We start from the raw sequence: 21,029 nt of genomic DNA, 5'->3' as shown, positions 1-21,029 counted from the left end.
AAAGAATTGCTTCCAACAACAATTACAGCAATATTAACAAACAGTCGTGCCCCCCCTATCCAGAACAGTGTAACTAAAACCCAGCCAAAGAGGAAAGAAGAGATCAAATAAAATTACAGATACAAAGTAAATAATAAGATAAATGAACAACATCAAGGGAAAAAAAACAAAAAAACACTCACACGCACACGATAGTATCCGGACTTAATCTTTCAAAGTAAGTAAGAAAAGGTTGCCATGTGTCATAAAACCTCCGAACCGAACCTTTTACAGTGTAGCGGATCTTTTCCAGCTGAGTATAGTACATGACATCCTTAACCCATCGCCCATATACAGGTGGAAGTGGCTCTTTCCATTTCAAAAGAGTGCAAAAGGCCAGAAGATCAGAGTGTGATTTGGAAAGACTGGCATCACAAGGCGTCACCCCAAAAATAGCAATAAACGGGCAGGGTGCAATTGGAACACCAAATATGTTGGACATGGTTTCAAACATTTTGGTTGTTTTAGACGTAATTGTTAAGATGTGTTGGGTGTTGAGACAGGCTACAGTGGGCAGGTAGCTGCACACAGAGTCCAGAACTGATGCACCGACGGGCAGCTGCAGACAGTCCAGAGCAGTGTGGACGGGAGAGGATAATAATGCATTTAATTTATTTAAAAGCACCTTTCAAGACATCCAACTTCATAATAAAACACATAATAGAACAATGTCAACGAAGAACAATAAAAAACAAAAAGCAGGAGATAAAATAAACGTTCACAGTGAAAATGCAGATTTGAACAGATGAGCAGAGATTTAAACTGGAACCAGTGTTTCTTATATGTAGGGGAGAGACTCCCACAGCCTGGAGCAGAGAGGTGAGCAGGAGCGAGGTTATGAAGGGCCTTCAAGGTGAGCAGAAGTTTGTATATTATCCAGATTTTCACTGGGAGCCAGTGAAGTTCCTGAAGGACAGGAGTGATGTGCTGGTAGGAGGAGTTCTGGTGATCATGTGAGCAGTTTTGAACCAGTTGAAGCTGATGGAGGGGTTTATGGGGGGGACCATGCAAGAGAGGATTACAACAGTCAATGCGGGAGACTGTGGACGAGACTGTGGACGAGACTGTGGACGAGACTGGAAGAGACTGTGGACGAGACTCTGGATGAGACTGTGGAAGAGACTGTGGACGAGACTGGAAGAGACTGTGGACGAGACTCTGGATGAGACTGTGGAAGAGACTGTGGACGAGACTGTGGAAGAGACTGTGGACGAGACTGTGGACGAGACTGTGGACGAGACTGTGGACGAGACTCTGGATGAGACTGTGGACGAGACTGTGGACGAGACTGTGGAAGAGACTGTGGACGAGACTGTGGACGAGACTGTGGACGAGACTACGGACGAGACTGTGGAAGAGACTGTGGACGAGACTGTGGACGAGACTACGGACGAGACTGCGGACGAGACTACGGACGAGAATGGAAGAGACTGTGGACGAGACTCTGGATGAGACTGTGGAAGAGACTGTGGACGAGACTGTGGAAGAGACTGTGGACGAGACTCTGGATGAGACTGTGGACGAGACTACGGACGAGACTGTGGAAGAGACTGTGGACGAGACTACGGACGAGACTGTGGACGAGACTGTGGAAGAGACTGTGGACGAGACTGTGGACGAGACTGTGGAAGAGACTGTGGACGAGACTGTGGACGAGACTACGGACGAGACTGCGGACGAGACTACGGACGAGAATGGAAGAGACTGTGGACGAGACTCTGGATGAGACTCTGGATGAGACTGTGGACGAGACTACGGACGAGACTGTGGAAGAGACTGTGGACGAGACTACGGACGAGACTGTGGACGAGACTGTCGAAGAGACTACGGACGAGACTACGGACGAGACTGTGGACGAGACTGTGGACGAGACTGTGGACAAGAAGGGATGCTGTGTGGAAAGACAAGGATGTAATCTGTTAATGTTACGTAGATGGAAACAGTGAGATTATTGATGTGACATTTAAAGCATAGTGAACTGTCTGATGACACCAAGTCCCTGAACCCGAGGAGAAGGACCAACAAGGAGGATTTCAGTTTTATCCTCATCGAGTTTAAGAAAATTAAATGAACGTCTGCTGCAGCCTGGTGCTGTGGACGCAGAGTTTTACTGTCCTATCACAACTTGTGTTGTTGTAGCTGAAACTGTGAGATCAGTTTCAAAATGCAATAACATCGAGTCTCTTTTGTATACCTCCTGTATTTCAGCATAACTAACACATCATATAGATAACTATAATCAGTTATGAGGTAGCTGGTGTTGGTTTGTTGATCTAAATCAAAGCTTAGGTCAAAATTGTGACAAGAAGTAACTCGTTTGCTGTTGTGGAGGATCGACGCCCTCTGGTGGTTCCAGGAGGTTTTGCATTGGTGTCTATGTTGAGGGTGGCAGTGGTGGGAAGTCCTAAAAGGTCTGACGCTGAGATCACAGTTTGTTTCTCTCACGTCGTAGTTCTTTTGTTCACCTTGGCTGTCAGGTTCAGGCACGGTTAGCTGCAGGAGCAGATCAGGATTTGTGTAAAGTTTGTTTGTTTGTTTGTTTGTTTGTTTTTTGGTTTTCAGCACTACAGTGTGGTGTGAGACTCAATACTGCATCACAAGATAGAAGCTAAAGGAAACCTTGTGCATGTCAAATATTTTGATTTCACAAAAACAACAAAGATAAATTAAAATGTTGCTAATGGTTTATGAAGATCGTTGACGGTTAACCCTGTAAAGCCGGTCAGAGCAGCACGCTCTGTTTTGCGTAACTATTTTTAAATCCCAGTAGCTCTGCAACCACGTGAGCTAGCGCAATAATTTTTTTTGCATATGAAACCGGAGGAGTTGTACTTACATCTTATGCCATCAGCTTGTCCTCGGTCACAGTTTCCTTCCACATATAGCTTTGCAAAAACTGCATAAAAAGCACTTGCAGCAACAAAAACATAATATTCCAGAAACACGCTTTGCCGATCCGATCAGCTGTTCATAACACTTCCTACGTCCATCAGCGCGAACTATCGCATGTCCGCCATGACCTGCCCGAAACCGGAAGTGACGTCATTTTGCGGAAATGTAGTTTTTTACCATCAGGGCCTCATGAGCCTATACTGGTGTTTTTAAAAGTTATCTTTGACTTTATGACTTTCTGTGTGGTTTCTGGGATGCTTAGGACTCATATTGCACTGCTGGAAATAGTTTATTTTGATGCATATGCTGCTTTTTTGCAAATTTGCATTATAATATTTATTTTTGTTTTTCCTGCAGTGTATAAAAATTGGTGTATTTCAAAAATAAAACTATGAAGACACTCAAAATAAATTTCCTGTGGTGGGAAACTATTTTGTGCAACTTTTTTGTATTTACAGTTTTGAGGGATAAGCCTCTTAAATTTCTCTAACTAGAAATATATGTTAAAAAAACAAAAACGATTTTACATTTTTTTGTAGTTTATTGCACTTTTTTTGCAATTTATGTAATTACTATGCACTTAATGCAGACATATTATTAAAATTTAGGCTGTAATGGTTGTATTGATGTATAGCAACTTGAAATGCTCCCAAAAATGGCTCCACAGCATGTAAACATATAATATAAGCTCTGGTGGACTTGGTTCTATGGTAGGTCTTAAAGGGTTAAACAGCCTGTTTCATGAACGTTCAGTTCTTTAATACTGGTTAGTATGAAGTGTTACCACAGAGGCACAGTTAACAGGATCAGGATCAACTCTGTGTGTGGTGTTTTTGTGTTGTTGTGTGCAGGCACTGGATTGGATCCAGGAGACAGGTGAGGTGTACCTGGCCACGCACACGTCACCCGGTGACAGCAGCGAGGAAACACAGCAGCTCCTCAATGACTACCATCACTTCAGACTTTGTGCCAAAGTATGTGCTGTGTGTGTGATTTGTATTTGAACTTCACTACCAGTCAAAAGTTTGGACACAGCTTCTCATTTAATGGTTTTTCTTTGTTTTTACTACTTTCTGCATCGTAGATACAAACTGAAGACATCAAATATATGAAGCAGATTTATAGACTTATGTAGCAAAGCTCTAAATAAGTCTCATGTTTTAGACTCCACCCTTTCTTTGTTGACAGCGCTGCAAACCTTCTCTCAGGTTTCCCCTCACAGGTGAGCCTGTCAGGGTTCATTGGTGGGGTTTGTTGCCTTCTTAATGACGTTGGGACCATCAGTTGTGTTGTGCAGCAGTCAGGTTGGTGCACAGCTGACAGGCCTGTTTGACAACTGTTAGAGTTCAGATTATGGCGAGAACCAATCAGCTAAGTAAAGAGAAACAACAGCCCATCATTACTTTAAGAACTGAAGGTCAGTCAGTCGGAAAACTGCTAAAACTTTGAAGTGCAGTCGTGAAAACCATCAAGACTATGATGAAGCCGTCTGACATGAGGACGCCCCAGGAAAGGAAGACCAGGAGTCCCTCTGCTGCTGAGGATACGTTCATCCCAGTCACCAGCCTCAGAAATCACAAGTTAGCAGCAGCTCAGATCAGAGCCCAGATAGACGCCACACAGAGCTCCAGGAGCAGACACATCTCTGCATGTTCAGAGCAGACTGTGTGGATCAGGCCTTTATGGTCAAACAGCTGCTGAGAGACCACGACTGAGGAAAAGCAACAAGAAGATATTTGTTTGGGTCAAGAAACACAACGAATGGACTTTAGACCATCTGTGCTTTGGTGATGAGTCCACAGCTGAGATCTTTGGTTCCACCTGCCTTTTTGTTTACAGCTTAATTCCACGTGTGTGTTCATTGCCTTCGATGAGAATCTACAATGTAAATAATCATGAATAAAGAAAAACCATCAAAGGAGAAGGCGTGACCAAACTTTTGACTTTACTAGGCTTAAAGTTTTGGTTTGCATCAATTGTTTTGTAATTTTCCACTTTCACACTGACAGCAGAGCGGTGAGGCAGTGCTGCGTCATCGACACCTCAGAGGTTTCAAGCAGTTGAGGGATGATTAGAATCAATCCTCCACATGTAAAAAGTGCAAAATCAGGAAAAATGATTAATAGTAATATTAGAGGATGAGTGGACTGTTAACTGCTTCTAATAAAATGAAACACTCAGGATTTCCTGGTCAAACATGGGAAAATGTTACAGTTCAACTCAAAATGTGTTTGTTTAGCACGTTTAAGAACAACAGAGTCGACCAAAGTGCTTCACAATCTGTTAAAAACAAGAGAAAACAATCGAGGAACAAATTTAGATAAATAAGACGACAGTGAATTAACAAGAAAAACATCAAACAGGCCTGATGGTACTCAGGGTCAGCCAGGGTCAGGGTGCTGCTGCTGCCCGATCTCCTCTGTGCTTCAGTCCAGACCTCGGTTGTGCTGAGAGCATCTCGGTGCTCTTTTGGGGTCGATGTCGAGGAGTTCATTTAAATAACAGGGCGCCATATTATTTAAAACTTTCAATCTTAAACTGGATATTTTACAGGGAGCCAGCGTAAATTTGCTAAAACTGGAGTTACTGATAAATGCAGATACCCAACAGATGTGAAGACCTGCAGTGAATCAGCGTGACAGAAGAGAAGCAGCTGCACCCACTGGTGTCATCTTTGTGCAGAAGGATGTATATACAGTATATAGTATACGAGATATTCAAAGATGTACTTACTAATGTCCCACATTTCCAGGGTATCAGTGTGTTTCACGTTTTCCACGTAGGGATGCTGAACATCAGCGACTCCTCAGCTTCTGTAATCTGTGTGTGTGACAACATCCTGCAGCAAACCAAGGAGAAGGTGAAGCTGCTGATCCAGCTGGCAGACAGTTTGGTGGAGAAGGGACACGCCCACGTGCTGGAGCTGAAGCGCTGGGTGAGCACGGTGGACCGCAGGTACCGGGACTTCTCTGCACGGATGGGCAAATACCAGGAGAGCCTGGAGAGGAGCCTGGGAATGAGCTCTGAGGTGAAGACAGCAACACACACTCGTGTCAGTGCAGTCCCACAAACATCTGCTGATTACTGGCAGAAATGATGTTCTCTGTGCAGGACAACAAAGACCTGGAACTGGACACCATCCCCGCCAGCCTGACAGACGACCCGGAGGTCAAACTGCGTGACCCCAACCATGAGGTCAACGAGGAGAAGAGGAAGTCTGCCAGGAAGAAAGAGTGAGTTTGGAAAGAAAGGAGGAGCGAGTGAGAGAGAATACGAGTATCCTTAATGTCACCATCATGTGTCACTGCAGTCGTTCACCTCGTTCGATCGCAGCCACTCCACAGACGAGGTCGCCTTTTTCGGTGGGGGTATTACTGCAGTGACTTCTTCTGTTAGAGTGGCTGCTGTCTGTGGAACCGTCACACGTTAGCTAAACCAAAGTGTGCACACTGACGTCACGTGAATGCGTCCTTACAGCTGTGCTGCTTTTCCTCTCTCAGGTTCATCATGGCAGAGCTCTTGCAGACGGAGAAGACCTACGTCAGAGACCTTCAGGAGTGTTTAGAGGTGAGAACAACGAGCGAGTTAGTTTTGTGGACGTTAGTACGTTTGTGCTGTGTGGCTGACTGCTCTGTGTGCCCGTCAGACGTACCTGTGGGAGATGACCAACGGCGTGGAGGAGATCCCACCTGGCATTGCTAACAAAGAGCACGTCATATTTGGTAACATGCAGGAGATATTTGACTTCCACAGCAAGTGAGTGACGTTTAGATTAGGTCTGCAGTTGAATGTGCTGTCTGTGTGTGTTCATGCATAGGCCACCCCCCCCAACTGTCCACGACAAACTCATTTGTGTCTCATCTCTTTGTGGTCCCTGCACAAACCCACGTAATAGTTCAATAACCCTTTAAAGCCGGTCAGAGTTTCTGGGATGCTTAGGACTCATATTGCACTGCTGGAAATAGTTTATTTTGATGCATATGCTGCTTTTTTGCAAATTTGCATCATAATATTTATTTTTGTTTTTCCTGCAGTGTATAAAAATTGGTGTATTTCAAAAATAAAACTATGAAGACACTCAAAATAAATTTCCTGTGGTGGGAAACTATTTTGTGCAACTTTTTTGTATTTACAGTTTTGAGGGATAAGCCTCTTAAATTTCTCTAACTAGAAATATATGTTAGAAAAACAAAAACGATTTTACATTTTTTTGTAGTTTATTGCACTTTTTTGCAATTTATGTAATTACTATGCACTTAATGCAGACATATTATTAAAATTTAGGCTGTAATGGTTGTATTGATGCATATCAACTTGAAATGCTCCCAAAAATGGCTCCACAGCATGTAAACATATAATATAAGCTCTGGTGGACTTGATTCTATGGTAGGTCTTAAAGGGTTAAGCAGCAACGCTTTAAACTCATTCACAGCATCTGGAGGTTTCACACATCACCATTCTAAACAATTTAATATCTGTGTTACTTCTTGAGTAATTACAGTAAAAATACAGTCTGTTTGTTTGTGTCTTTGCAGTATTTTCCTAAAGGAGCTGGTGAACTATGAGCAGCTTCCAGAGGACGTGGGTCACTGCTTCGTCACCTGGGTGAGAGTCACAGTGGAAACACCGTTCAGAAAGCTTTCGAGTGTCATAAGTAGCTCCTAGTGACGACGTTGTAAGTGTTATTTTAGGCTGGGACTACGTTCAAAGGGCAGGTTAGTACGGAGCTCCGCAGGGGACATGGGAGAAAAAAAATTAAGACGGACTTCCCAAAACAAGCTCGGGATCTTGCAAAACCTTTGCGAGATCTCGCAAAACAAACTCGGGATCTCGCAAAACAAACTCGGGATCTTGCAAAACCTTTGCGAGATCTCGCAAAACAAACTCGGGATCTCGCAAAACAAACTCGGGATCTTGCAAAACAAACTCGGGATCTTGCAAAACAAACTCGGGATCTTGCAAAACAAACTCGGGATCTTGCAAAACTTTTGAGAGATCTCGCAAAACAAACTCGGGATCTCGCAAAACAAACTCGGGATCTCGCAAAACTATTGCGAGATCTTGCAAAAGTCCGTCTTAATTTTTTTTTCTCCCATGTCCCCGGCGGGGCTCCGTAGGTTAGCCCTTAAACTTCCTCTTCTCTTAAATAAACCTCCTGAAAGCTGTCAGCAGAATATGAAGAAAGCACAGCTGTGACGTCAAAGTTTAAAGGAGGCTGTGTTCTTGTGTAATACTGCAACAAAACACAAGATGGCGTTGTGGTCAGCGAGTTAGCGCATCTGTGCTGGTGACGAGCTCGTAGGACTGCTGCTTCTGTCCACAGTGAGGCTTCGGTGTGTTCACATGAAGCACTCGTAGGATTGATCAGTGTGAGCAAACGAATGTGCTCGAGGTCGTGTCGGGCAGTTACAGGCACCTCCATCTTCACAGGAACGGCTCAGGTTTTAAATGCAGCATGAAAAGCACAGAGTTGCTGCAGTAGAGAGGTTTTTATGTTACAACTCTGCTGCTCTGTGCAGCTGAAGGGGGCAGCGCCCACACGGCAACACAAAAGTCTAAAACAGATATTTAAGAAGTCATTAAAGCAAAGTCAAAAGACAGGAGAATCTCAGTGAATGCATGAAACACTGTCCTGCAGCGATGCTTCTTATCTGTTTAACCTTCTTCAGCAAAGTGTGCACACACAGTATCAGCTGTTTTATTCTATTACGGTTATTTTGGGGCATTTTTATGCGGTTGTTGGATGGTTGAGCAGTGATGAAAGACAGGAAAGTGGGCAGAGACGGGGAAAGACAAAGGACTGCAGGTGTGAGTCAAAGCTGCACTGTGGCCACGTGTCACACGGTCGCCCACTGAGCTGAACTGGCGTCCCAGCGAGCTGTAAGTGTAAGCAGGACGTAAAGCTGCCTCCTCTCCTTTTCCAGGCTGATAAGTTCCACATATATGTGGATTACTGCAAGAACAAACCAGACTCCAGCCAGCTGATCCTGGAGCACGCGGGCACCTTCTTTGATGTGAGTATCACAGCACCATCACAGCACCATCACTGCACCATCGACGCTTATCGTCCCCACCAGTCGCTGTCTTTTGATTGACTTTTGATTGTTCTGGGAAAAAATATAAAATCATGTTACATCTGATGTGAAGAGCACGTTAAGAAGTGTGAAAACATACCTGCTGGACAAAATCACACAACAGCTGATTGTTTGAGTCATTATAAATGTGGATGTGTTTCCTGTGTCAGCATAGTGACATCCATCGAATGTTAATGTAACAGTAGTGTCAGGTCTGTATGTGTGTTAGTGTGCAAAGTGTGCGTATCCCCATGTTTGTGAAGGTAACATCTGTCTTATGCTTGATATATATTAAAGTGGCTGAGTTAGTTACTGGACAGCTTGTGAAAACACACAGCAGCTCCCAAACACTCTGATGAAGAGGAGGAAGCTTCACTTTATCGATGAGGATGTACTTTTCTAAGAACGAGTCAAATTTCTCAGTTTCATTTGCAAATGCTTGTTTAGCAGTTTTACAGCATTAGCTGACACGTTCACGGTAACACCGGTATTATGTTGGGCAACGATAAGAAAATGAAATATGGCGATAGAATATGGGTAAAACGCGCATGCGCAGTGCCTTTGTTTTCATACGCACATGGCGGCGACGCAGAATGAGAAGAGTGAAAGCGGATCGTTGAATGAAACGGATGAACTAGAACTGGTTTGTAAAAATGCTGCAGCTTCACTGGTGTGGAACTGGTTTAGCTTTCGTCAGATACACAACAAAGCACTATTTTTGGTAGCGCATGCTAGCGGGCCGTCGTTATTACCGTGTTGTTTGGAAAATACGGCACACTTAAAATCATCCTTTGATTTTTCTGAAAGTCGACAGAGCCCCTTATAATCCCGTGTGCCTTATGTATGAACTCTGGTTGTGTTTACTGACCTCGAAACGATTTTATGAACACAGCGCTCGAAAATCTGTCAAATGTTTCAGTACGACTTTGCTAAGCTACGAAGCCGCACCGCATCACGGCTATCGTAGGCGGAGCCTCGCGGAGTGATACGTACTGTGCTTCAACATAATATTACCGTATTGTGTGTGTATAACCTCTTTTTAAGTTGTGTGGATATTATACATGGTTATGCTGAGGATATGTCGGCCAGTTTCTACTGGAAATGCCTTTTGGTTAAACTGTCAGCAAAGAATTTGCATTTGCACTGTTACATTTTTATGTAACTTTAATGCAGATAAAAACAGCTGCTTGTTTAAGTGAAAATACATTGATGAGGTTTTTGTACTAATAAAGTTGTGGAGTTGTAAAGTATTTTTTCTAGTGTCAATTATATCATCAGTTATATCGTTATTGTAAATTTTCAAATGTATATCGTGATAAATATTTTTGATCATATCGCCCTGCTCTATCGTTCAATATGTTACGGTAAATGGGTCTTATAAAGTGCTTTTTTACTCTTCTGAGCACTCAACTTGTGCATTCACCCATTCACACCCATAGCAATTTGGGCAAGTTGCTATCTAGTATCTTGCCCAAGGATATTTGGCATGCAGGCTAGGGAAAGCCAGGAATCGAACCACCAACCTTCCGATCAGTAGATGACCTGCTCTACTGCCTGAGCTACAGTTAGAAATCAAAGTATGGTCACGGTTTTTTAACCCCATTAAAAGCTCCTTCAGTGTACCTGACGCCGTTTTAATACTAAAGAAGCTGATTGGACCAGCACACACTCGCTGTGTTACATTCAGCGTGCCGGGTTCATTTGTCGAGCACATGTGGAAGATAAATAGACTCAGTGGCATGCTGTGATTTCTCCCTGTGCGCACAAACATTGTGTAATTGCTCTTCTGCCAGCAGATGGTGCTGTTGCACTGACGTTTACATTTAATATACACATTTCTGCTGCAGGAGATCCAGCAGAGACGAGGACTGGCTAACTCGATCTCCTCCTACCTCATCAAACCGGTCCAGAGGATCACCAAGTACCAGCTACTGCTAAAGGTGAACAGAACCAGTGTGGGTGAATCCGCCCACGCCCTGAGTGGGAACTAGTAGAACGATCAAATATTTATAGATCAGATTCATCAGCTTTAACATCTCGTCCTGTCCTCCTGCAGGAGTTATTGTCCTGCTGCGAGGAGGGAAAGGGAGAGATCAAAGACGGTTTGGAGGTGATGCTCAGCGTTCCTAAGAGAGCAAACGACGCCATGCATCTCGCCATGTTAGAGGGTAAGAGACCACTCGCCGCACTTCCTCCTAGCACTGATGTGAAACATGGTTATTCATGCTTGGCTCTTCTGTAGGCTTCGAGGAGAACCTGGAGGTGCAGGGCGAGCTGATCCTGCAGGACAGTTTTCAGGTTTGGGATCCACGCTCGCTCATCAGGAAGGGAAGGGACCGGCACCTCTTCCTGTTTGAGTTCTCGTTGGTCTTCAGCAAAGAGATCAAAGACTCAGCTGGCAGAACCAAGTACCAGTACAAGAACAGACTACTGGTGAGCGGGTGGTTTCAGCCACGACGGATGTTCTCGCCGTGTTTGAAATAGCCGCTGTTGCTTTAACTGTACCCCCTCCCTTACTCTTCCCGCAGACGTCAGAGTTGGGGGTGACCGAGCACATTGAGGGCGACCCTTGTAAATTCGCCGTGTGGGCTGGAAGAACGCCATCCTCTGATAATAAAACTGTGCTGAAAGTACGTGAGATTAAATGTAAACAAACGTCTGCTTTCATCAGCTGGGATATTAAAGCTGTGACTTCTCCAGGCATCCAGCATGGAAGCTAAACAAGACTGGATTAAGAACATCAGGGAGGTGATCCAGGAGAGGATGACTCACCTGAAGGGGGCGCTGAAGGAGCCGCTTCACCTGCCTAAAACACCAGCACTGACCAAACCCAGGAATAATGCTAAAAGGTGAAGAAACACATACTTTTGCTGGGATTACTGTAGCACACAGTAGTCTCAGTCGTTGTGTCCTTGGGCGAGACACTTCACCCATTGGCTACTGGTGGTGGTCAGAGGGGCCGGTGGCGCCAAATCCGATTGTTTTGTCTGCTCGTTCACACTACAAATAAAATGCGACAGCAAACGCGCTCTAGTGTGAACGCTCAAAGCGGCCGCATGCGCAAAAGAAGACGTCACACACAACGCGCTCTGTTTAGACCCAGAACAACAGTATTTGACTGATGACCTTAATATAAAGACTTCGGACTTTATGTTTCCCAATTTTTGCTTTAAGTTATTTTGTTATTTACATAATAATGTAAATAACCTAATAATGATCCTTATTGCTGTTTTAGAGGAGCGCTGCTTCAAAGGATAGTTGCAGATTTCTGTCAGAATCTGCAGATTATACAGTACAAATAAAATGTTCACGTTTCTCCAACGTTGTTCCCAACAGTTTCACTGACATCTACGCTGGATGTCCAGGAAGCGTTCGCAATGTCTTCTCCGGCGCTGATAATCGGCGTCTGTCTTGTGTCTGTGACGTAAAAGACAGATTTAATGCGACATGACCATCAAACAGCAGCTTTCTAAAACATCAGATATGTATCGGATTCAGAACCACATACGAAAGTGACCCAGATCGGATTTGAAGATATCGGATTTGTGCCGTTGACACTGTCACACCATGATGGGATAGATGGGTCGCAGAGGGTCAAAAAAATCGTATTTGATGTGCTTTCGCCTGCAGTGTGAACGTAGCCTTAGTGTTAGCCTCACAGCAAGAATATTGTGGGTTTGTGTGGAGCATTATGTACCTGCAGTCCAAACACATGCAGTTAGTGGGGTTAGGCCGTAAATTGGGCGTAGGTGTTCCTCGCCTCTTGCCCTGTGGAAGCTGAGAGAGGCTCCAGGCCCCCTGAGCCTTAACTGGATAAGCAGGAGGAAGTGAATGGTTCTAATTTACATGATGAATGTGGCATGAATGAAGATCAGTAGGGATGCAGCGATACCAATTTTTTCAAACCGATACGATACCGATACTTGGATCTGAGTACTTGCCGATACTGAGTACAAAAACCGATACTTCACCACACACACACACACACACACACACACACACTGCCCGTGGATTTTCTCTTGACATTTTTCTTTGCTTTTCCAAAACCTGAGTTAAAGTTGGCTGTTCCACACTGCTGACATTTTGTTTAGCCTAGCTACAGCAGCCTCCAGTTTCTCTTTTTTATCTGGAGCTGCCAGTCTCACTCGTCTAACCCTGTGCCTGTTTAGCGCGGGATGTCCCCCTAGTGGCCAATCTAAAAAACTACAACAGAAATGACAAGCCACCCTCTGATTAATGAAATAAGTTGGTATCGGTTCATGGTATCGGTTAACTTTTACGAGTATGAGTACACACACATTTTACAGTATCGGCCCCGATACCCGATACCAGTATCGGTATTGGTGCATCCCTAAAGATCAGTGTTTGTATTCATGTCGTTGTCTTGATCCAATTACAGGTTTCAGATCAACAGCAGTTATTTTAAAGTCATAAAGTCCTGTAACTTAACAGCAACTCATTCTGTGACATCACGTGTGCATTTGCTGGATGCGCCTGCAGGAAAGAGTAGAGCTAGCTTAGCCGTTTCAGCTGGGTGGAACGGGAAGTGCAAACCAAAAGGACATACGGAGGACGTGGAATGATATGAAATGTGTAAAGAATGATTGTTAACCTCATCAGTAAGACCTTTCACATTCATCCTGGTCGTGCTGTGTGTCTCTGCAGGGAGGGAGGTGAAGACGGAGACAGTCAGGGAGACGGCAGCAGCCAACCAGACACCATCTCGATTGCATCCAGGACATCCCAGAACACTGTAGACAGCGACAAGGTAGGAAACACCTGACGAGCTGACGACCCACAGCTGTATCAGCGCTACAGGGTTTCCTGTGCAGCTTAAATGAGCAGCAGCAGGGGCTGGGCATGCCTCTGCAGCTGGCAGTGAGGATTCAGAGCCATCAGTGTTTGGAGTGTTCAGCTCACACATGTGGATGAGAAGTCATCAACAATGCTGCCAGAGAAACAATCAGTCGTGAAAGCCCTTTTCAGGCTGTGTGCAGGCAGCTGCACGGACACCTACCAGGCAGCCTCTGACATCAAAGTAAGACCTTTGTGTTGCTTTAACTGTGTGAAGGTGCAGAATCCAGGTCGCTGTTTCACATGCTTATGTTTAACTTGTGCAGTTACTCGGAGCCACAAACACTCGGCTCCAAACTGTTTTCACTCTGTGCACTGATGACGTCACATCACTGCAGCTCAGGTTTATGTTTGTCGGCTATAATTAAGCACAGGATCACATGGTCAGCTGCACAGGTGGAGGTGTGTTCGTACACGTTCACTGCCAGAAACAACTTTGACCTCTTGAGCTTTTCCTCTGCTACGAGTTCTTCATCTTGAGAGCTTTTTAGACAGTTTGTTTAATTTTTTCCTTTTTAAAAGACGTTTACTTCCTCACGAGGATGAGCTCCTTATACGAGGAAGCTCAGTGAATATGAGCAAACAATCAAAAGGGCACAAACGTAGACATTTAACATGAGTTTGGTGTCTTGGCTGTTTGTCAGCTGCTACACACACACACGGAAAACCTGACACAGATGTCAGTCATGGCCTCCTGCTGTAGAGTTACATAGTGTGTCCTTTTCACAATGCTCACGCCTACACGCTGGCTCGCCTCTAAATGTCAGCGGCACACAGAACCACAGCAGACTCGGTTTGTGTGAAACATGCGTCCACGCTGTGCACGTATACGGCGTAAATGCCACAGCCAGCTCTGCTCTGACCCTGCATGTGTGTTTTACATGTGTGTGCACCCCACCTCGTTCTGTCCAATGAAAACAGAATGAATTTTTCCAGTCCTTTCTGAGTGTGGGTGTGTTGTTGCTCTGCTCGGGTTTATTGTTTCTAGGATTTAGAAAACTCCAGCTTGCCTATTTTTGGAGCTGTTTTCCAAGAAAACCCCAGACGTAAAAAGCTTTTGTCCTGCAGTTTGCTCTGATTTATTTCACAGCTTCAACCGTGACAGTCACATGTCTTTATCTCTGGTTCTTTCCGGCTCTTTTGTAATATGATAGTTTTCATGCTAATGACGTCTTAGAGCTGTTTGTCTTTTCTTGCAGTTCATGGTTGTCGTTGCCGGTCGAGTATTTTCCCCAGAAGCACAATGAAACGTTGTTTTCTGCTCATGTGTCGAGGCTGATGCTGTAATCGTTTGTTGTGTTCCCATGGCTCTGCTGACCCGCGGGGATTTATTATCGTACAAGTGCATCAATCGCTTGTGTATCTTGGAGACAACTGTATGAAATCAATGATCTGAGCAGACGTGTTTGTTCAGTGCAGCAGTCGTTCTTAATGTGTCCTCATCAGCAATCTGAAGCACTAAAATGTTCTCAAATCTCATTACTTCAGAGTCAAAGTGTAAAATGTGACTGAATTCATTAGGAAGCTTCTTACAATCTGTCACTCAGGCTTTTTCTAGCATGAGTCTGTTCATTACTCAGCACAGTTTCTGCCGCCTGCTGACCAAAATCAAAATTGTGTCATTTCCAAACAGATGTGGCGCTCTACGTCAGTGTTTCCCAACCACTGGGCCGCGGCACATAGGTGTGCCGTGGAAGATTATCTGGTTCCACCTGATTAGTGCTTTAAGCCAGCGGTCTCCAACCTTTTTTGACCAGTTTATGCCCGACAATATTTTCATGGACCGGCCTTTAAGGTGTCGCGGATAAATACAACAAAATGAAACTAGTACTGGTACCGAAAAAAAGAAGATTTATTCATAACACACGTGAAAAGACCCAGGAAAACAGAGTTAACGATAAAAACAATAACAAAATAACGCTGAAAACCGATAAAAACCCTGAAAACTATACATTTCACACCTGAGCCTCAACTCTCGTGGCCCGGTACCAAACGACTCACGGACCGGTACCGGTCCGAGGCCCGGGGGTTGGGGACTGCTGCTTTAAGCGACCGGCGTGAGTAACGGGCTGAACAATTATAATTCTCTTCCACTAGAGGGCAGGACATGTGAAAGCCTCGCCCAAGCACAGGAATGCCAGGGTTGTAAAAGTGCTAGAAAACGTCCATAAAAGTATATAACAGTACTGAAAGGGACTAAAAAGAGAGCCTAGTTCTTAGGGCTGCACGATTTTGCATAAAATGAGAATCACGATTTATTTGCTTAGAATTGAGATCACGATTCTCTCAAGATTTTCTTTTCCAGTATAAATATTTATTGCTCTTATTAACTGCACATCAACTTCGTAACAGTTGAGACTGAACATAAAAACAATAAATAAACATAAAAACAACAAATGTCTCACATTTTGTCGTTGCAGCAAAATGTTGTACTGCTTGAAATTCCGTCTCGTTGCTCGACACTGCGTGTATAGAGCAGGCAGTGCAACAATAGAAAAATAGTTGCGGGACGGCACTGTGTAGCGTTTGTCTAGGGTGTTGATCATTCTCCTAAATCCCTCGTTTTGCACAGTGTTGATGGAGCCATATCTTTGGTCAGGTGATAAGTGATAGCCTCCGTAATTTCTTTGTGCCTGCGGGAGGTCGACGGGTATGGGGAAGCGCTGTATAAGGTTCCCGTTATTGATGTTTGGGTGGTTGACCGGGACGGATTTTCTCCTGTCACTTTCTCGTCATCCCTGACGTGCTCTCCGTTGGTTTTTCTCTGCTAATTTTAGCAGCCAGCTTCTGTATCACGTGGTATAAGGCTCCGCCCTTGTCATTTGTCGAGCAGGAAGAGTGAGCGCTTGTTTTCATGCAGATTACGTCCCGAATCAAAATGCCATACAATCGTCGTCGTCTTTTTTCTTTTTCTTCTTTTTTTTAAAATTAAATCGTTGTCATTTGGAAATGAGATCGCACATAAGTATGAATCGAGATTGCGATTTTCTAACGACTAATCGTGCAGCCCTACTATTCCTCCTGTATCGGCTTCTCTCTATGGCTCCCTGTTGAATCTGACTTGTCGATTGTCTTGAATGATCAGGGCCGTGTTATCTTAAAGACCTCATATTACCACAATAGAGCACCTCGCTCTCACGCTGGTTCCTAGAGTAGCAGAGCCTCCAGCTTTCAGACCTCTGTGGAAACAGCTGACGCTTTGGGACACGGACACTATCTCTGCTTTAAGATTAGGCTTCAAACTTTCCTTTTGCCACCAGATTTGTTTGTATGTTCACATTCAGCACACTGACAGATTAGCTGAGGTGGCGGGGGCCTGTCCGGGTTCTCTTAGGACAGCGTGGCTCCTATTGTTCCTGTGACACCTACACCGTGGGTCTGTCACTCCCCACTCATCATGTATGGAAGCTTGTAAAGGATTGCTCCGTCATATTTATGCTCTTTGTTTTAAATGAAGACAAAGGCAGCCCAACCACAGTCTAACACAGCCATGCTGTTGGTTAAACACAGCCTCAGCAGTTTGATGTGATGGCATCGTGACAGCAGTTTTTAGCTTCCTGTGGTGAGCTTGGGTTTCTTCTTCTATGGCTCATTTAAAAAGCCACTTCTCATGGGTCTAAGCTGCCTGTTGTAAGTATCCGAATGGTTGCGTTGTTTAGTTCTGACAAACTGTCATTGTCACAAATCTAAGGTCATAATTATTTTTTTCCTTTCATCCATAAACTGAGCTGATTTTTTTCTAACATTGATTTAGTCGTGAAACGGTCGTTTTATTCACTTTAACTTATCTGAGTTACACGTATGTAGTTTGAGCGAGGTCATCTCTAACATCGTGGTGTATAAGTCAGTCTCTCGAGTCTTAGTGAGTCACTGTGGTTTAGTCTTTGTTATTTAAAGCATCGTTCCAGCGGTTGATGACTTGGTCTTCACTGTTAGAGCAGCGAAGATACTTTTTTTATCCTGAACTTTTACTTTAATTGAACATGGTTCTCATTTCTAAGCCAGGCGCAGCTTCCTCGCAGTCTGCACATGCAGAGATGAATATATCAGCGTACATAAAATCCACTGACAGAGCAACAACCCTCATGACCGCCTGATGCCGGGAGATTTGACCTGGGCTGCGTTATCACAGGAAGTGCACGCCTTGGCAGTGAACCAATCAGTGCCTACGACACAATCACCTCAGAACAGAATCCTCCTCCTGTCTTTGATCCATGAACGCTGCATGAAGACCCAAACAACAGTTGGATGGGCCCCTTAATAATAACAGTGATAATAGTGCGTACTAGCATACAGCTCACTGCATAGCTGCTAGCACGGTTATTGATCTGCAGTGTCTGGAGTGCCACAAGTAAAATTACACTTCATAATTACACGGGTCGCTCAGTGAATGCCAGTGTGGTACCGAGCTCGGATGCAGCCTGTGCAACAACAGTTACCTGTAACTGGTATCATAACAAAGTGGAATGGACTGAGAATGACAGCATTTCAACCACAAAGTGATTGGCTGCGTAAAATCATGGTCAGTGGGCGCTGAGGTGCATGCTCAGAGATCTGACCTCCAAACTTCAGAGAGGCTTGAGGGCGGTGTGCAGAGAGCTCCATCTCTGTGGCTGAGCAGCTGCATCCATATTTCCACAGCAGCTCTCAGCTGCAGTGATCTAAAGCACACAGCACTACGTTGCGCCCTCAGCTCCGCTCAAAGCAACTCTTACAATTCAGTTCAGACTATTTGATGCTACCAGCTTTGGGAGGAGTGTTTGGGAATGCCCCTTCCTGTCCCAGCATGACTGCGCACCGGATGATCTGATATCGTCGTGTTGGTGTTGTTCCCAGATCATCATGAAAATGTTGTTCCAGGTTCAACATTGCAAGTGACCAATCACATTATTGTGACGTTATTCTTTTGCGCACCAACCCATTCGTGCATTTATGAAATTCCAATGTTGCAAGGACAATATCAATTCTGCTTAGCGTTTATTAAAGGGTTAGGGTCCGTTGATCGGCGGACAAAGGCGGTTTCTCGCAGCTTAAGTACAGTTTTTTGTTTTACGCCGGTTTTTCCCGAAGTCGCAAAAGTATGACATCACAACATTCTGATTGGTCACTTGCAATGTTGATCCTGGAACAACCTTTAGTATGATGATCTGGGAACAACACCAACACGAGGATATCAGATCGTGCACTGCGCACCAGTCCATGAAGACACTCACTGGTACTATCAAAATCCTTCTAGACACTCTTGAAATGCATCTGGACTATTTTAATATATAATCAAAATATAAAAGTTGGACTGGATCACTTGGTAAGGACGTCCTTCCTCACAGCAACTGTTTACACGTGTTCATGAATCGAATGCATTCACCGTCACACTCAGACCTCACAGCAGCTGCTGATCATATGACTGTGGTGTCACACACTCATCTGCATGTGCTCTCTGACCACTCCCCACGACACACACACACATGCACGCACGGGCACACACACACACGCACTACAAGTCCTGCAACTGACTGTTTTACTGCTTCACTAGATTACAGGAAGTGGAGAAATGTGAATCAGTGACACACACAGACACACACACACACACACACCAAGCTGAGCGGCATTCCCATCAAACACAAAGCTATGGCTGTCTAGAGAGAGAGAGAGAGAGAGAGAGAGAGGGCGTGTTCACAGACACAAGTGAGGGAGTTGTTGAAGACGGTGAGAGCGACAGAGTCAGAGGGAGACGCACGAGCAGAGGTCGACATGCCAAAGTGGATGAACTTTAAACTCTTCAAAGACAGCAGCAGAGTGAGTACAAAGAGCTGGACGAGGTCATCGTCCTGGTCAGAGCGTCACACTGCGCCTGAGAGCAGCTCAGTGTTTGTTAACTTTGCACCGTCTCAGTCAGGATGGTCAGGGTCACTTTCTGTGTGCAGAGCTGGTTTTGCTGTTTTTTCCCCACCTGCATGTTTGTGATGCAGGAGGGAAAAGCTGGGGTGGGGAGCGTCAATGCTATAGACTGTATATAAATGATGGACAAAGCCACAGTGATGTCACTGAAGCTTTTATTAGCAGACTAGATCACTGCCTCTGGCTAGCAGTGTGTGTGTGTCGATAAACTGGCCTACATCAATAACAGTTCTTCTTCTTCTGTTGCTAATATTGTTATCGTCTCATTAGTGTGTCCACATGGATTAGTTACAGTTATGACAGTTTAACATGGGGCTCTATGGAGAGTGGCACTTCTTTTCCAGCTTGTGAAAAACGTCTTCTTGAGGATTTAAGGATGCACCTCGTCTGTTCTGACTTCATTATTGTAGCGTGGACATGCAGCGTCCTGCAGCTTGAACGTGCAGGTTCAGATGGTCCTGCTCACTTTCACTTAGTGTTGTAAAGGTTCACTGCAGAAGCCAATGTGTGTAAGGAGGGAGATTAATGGTTAAACAGGGTGTGTGAGTGTTTGTGCAGCAGGCTGACGGGGAGGAAACGGACCATTAGCTGCTACGTAGAGACAGGATAAATAAAAAAGTGAGCGTCCAGACTGTGTGCAGACTGTGGCTCAGAATAAACAGCGTAAACACACTCGTGGGCTCAGCCCCTTATTTAACTTCTTAACTACATCTGTGCTGAACTGCTGTTTAGAGAGGGAAGAAACGACTATTTTAACGTCCTGACTGCACGGGAACCGTAAATCACAGGCGAGGTTTGGTTTCATGGTTCAGCACAGCAGAGAAAACCAATGAAATGCATCAAAACATTTTTCTTTTCTTTTTTGGAAATATGACGACCGCGCGTGGGAGCCGGGACGGTTGTTTCCAGCTGCCAGTACAAAGGTCGACTGGTCCTGCTGGTTTCGGTGATGCGGCTCTGCTTCCACAACACCACTTTGGCCAGTTGGAGATTTGAGTGGGTGTCTAATGTGTGTTTGTTTAAACTGTGTCTGGTCATAACAAAACGAGCCAATCAGACTGTTTCTTCTGCTTTAAGCGGCCGTCCCAGCCTCGGGATGGGACAGAACGTCCCCCGCCCGACTCATCGCTTGTGGTTCAGCCCATACAATTAGTCTCTGGTCATTATTCAAACTGTGTCAAGGAGGCAAACAAGCAGACAGTAATTGTCGGGGCATGCTGGCAAGTGTGGTAATTATGTTTGAATGTTATCATTGACACAAAGCTGCTGCTC

The 21,029-nt window shown here is 44.7% G+C and overlaps 1 protein-coding gene across 4 annotated transcripts in view; it reads left to right on the top strand.

The window, feature by feature from the left end:
* The window catches only part of kalrna (kalirin RhoGEF kinase a), a 154,513-nt gene that overhangs the window by 85,883 nt on the left and 47,601 nt on the right, over nucleotides 1–21,029 (top strand). For all 4 annotated transcript variants that reach the window (XR_015716557.1, XM_087829726.1, XM_087829727.1 and 1 more), the window contains exons 26-38: nucleotides 3,783–3,905; nucleotides 5,777–5,959; nucleotides 6,043–6,164; nucleotides 6,432–6,498; nucleotides 6,578–6,687; nucleotides 7,467–7,536; nucleotides 8,856–8,945; nucleotides 10,853–10,945; nucleotides 11,062–11,173; nucleotides 11,248–11,438; nucleotides 11,534–11,635; nucleotides 11,706–11,854; nucleotides 13,671–13,773. Coding sequence is in view for 3 of the 4 variants with exons in the window: in XM_087829726.1 (XP_087685852.1) it covers nucleotides 3,783–3,905; nucleotides 5,777–5,959; nucleotides 6,043–6,164; nucleotides 6,432–6,498; nucleotides 6,578–6,687; nucleotides 7,467–7,536; nucleotides 8,856–8,945; nucleotides 10,853–10,945; nucleotides 11,062–11,173; nucleotides 11,248–11,438; nucleotides 11,534–11,635; nucleotides 11,706–11,854; nucleotides 13,671–13,773 (1,515 nt within the window). In the remaining variant the exon portion in view is untranslated. The remainder of the gene's footprint in view (nucleotides 1–3,782; nucleotides 3,906–5,776; nucleotides 5,960–6,042; nucleotides 6,165–6,431; nucleotides 6,499–6,577; nucleotides 6,688–7,466; nucleotides 7,537–8,855; nucleotides 8,946–10,852; nucleotides 10,946–11,061; nucleotides 11,174–11,247; nucleotides 11,439–11,533; nucleotides 11,636–11,705; nucleotides 11,855–13,670; nucleotides 13,774–21,029) is intronic.

The sequence above is a fragment of the Neolamprologus brichardi genome, chromosome 16 (genome assembly GCF_056152115.1).
Source record: "Neolamprologus brichardi isolate AB-2024 chromosome 16, ASM5615211v1, whole genome shotgun sequence".
NCBI classification, from domain to species: Eukaryota; Metazoa; Chordata; class Actinopteri; order Cichliformes; family Cichlidae; genus Neolamprologus; species Neolamprologus brichardi.
Note: the sequence above shows the minus strand (reverse complement) of the source record. Positions and strands in the feature narration are given on the sequence as shown.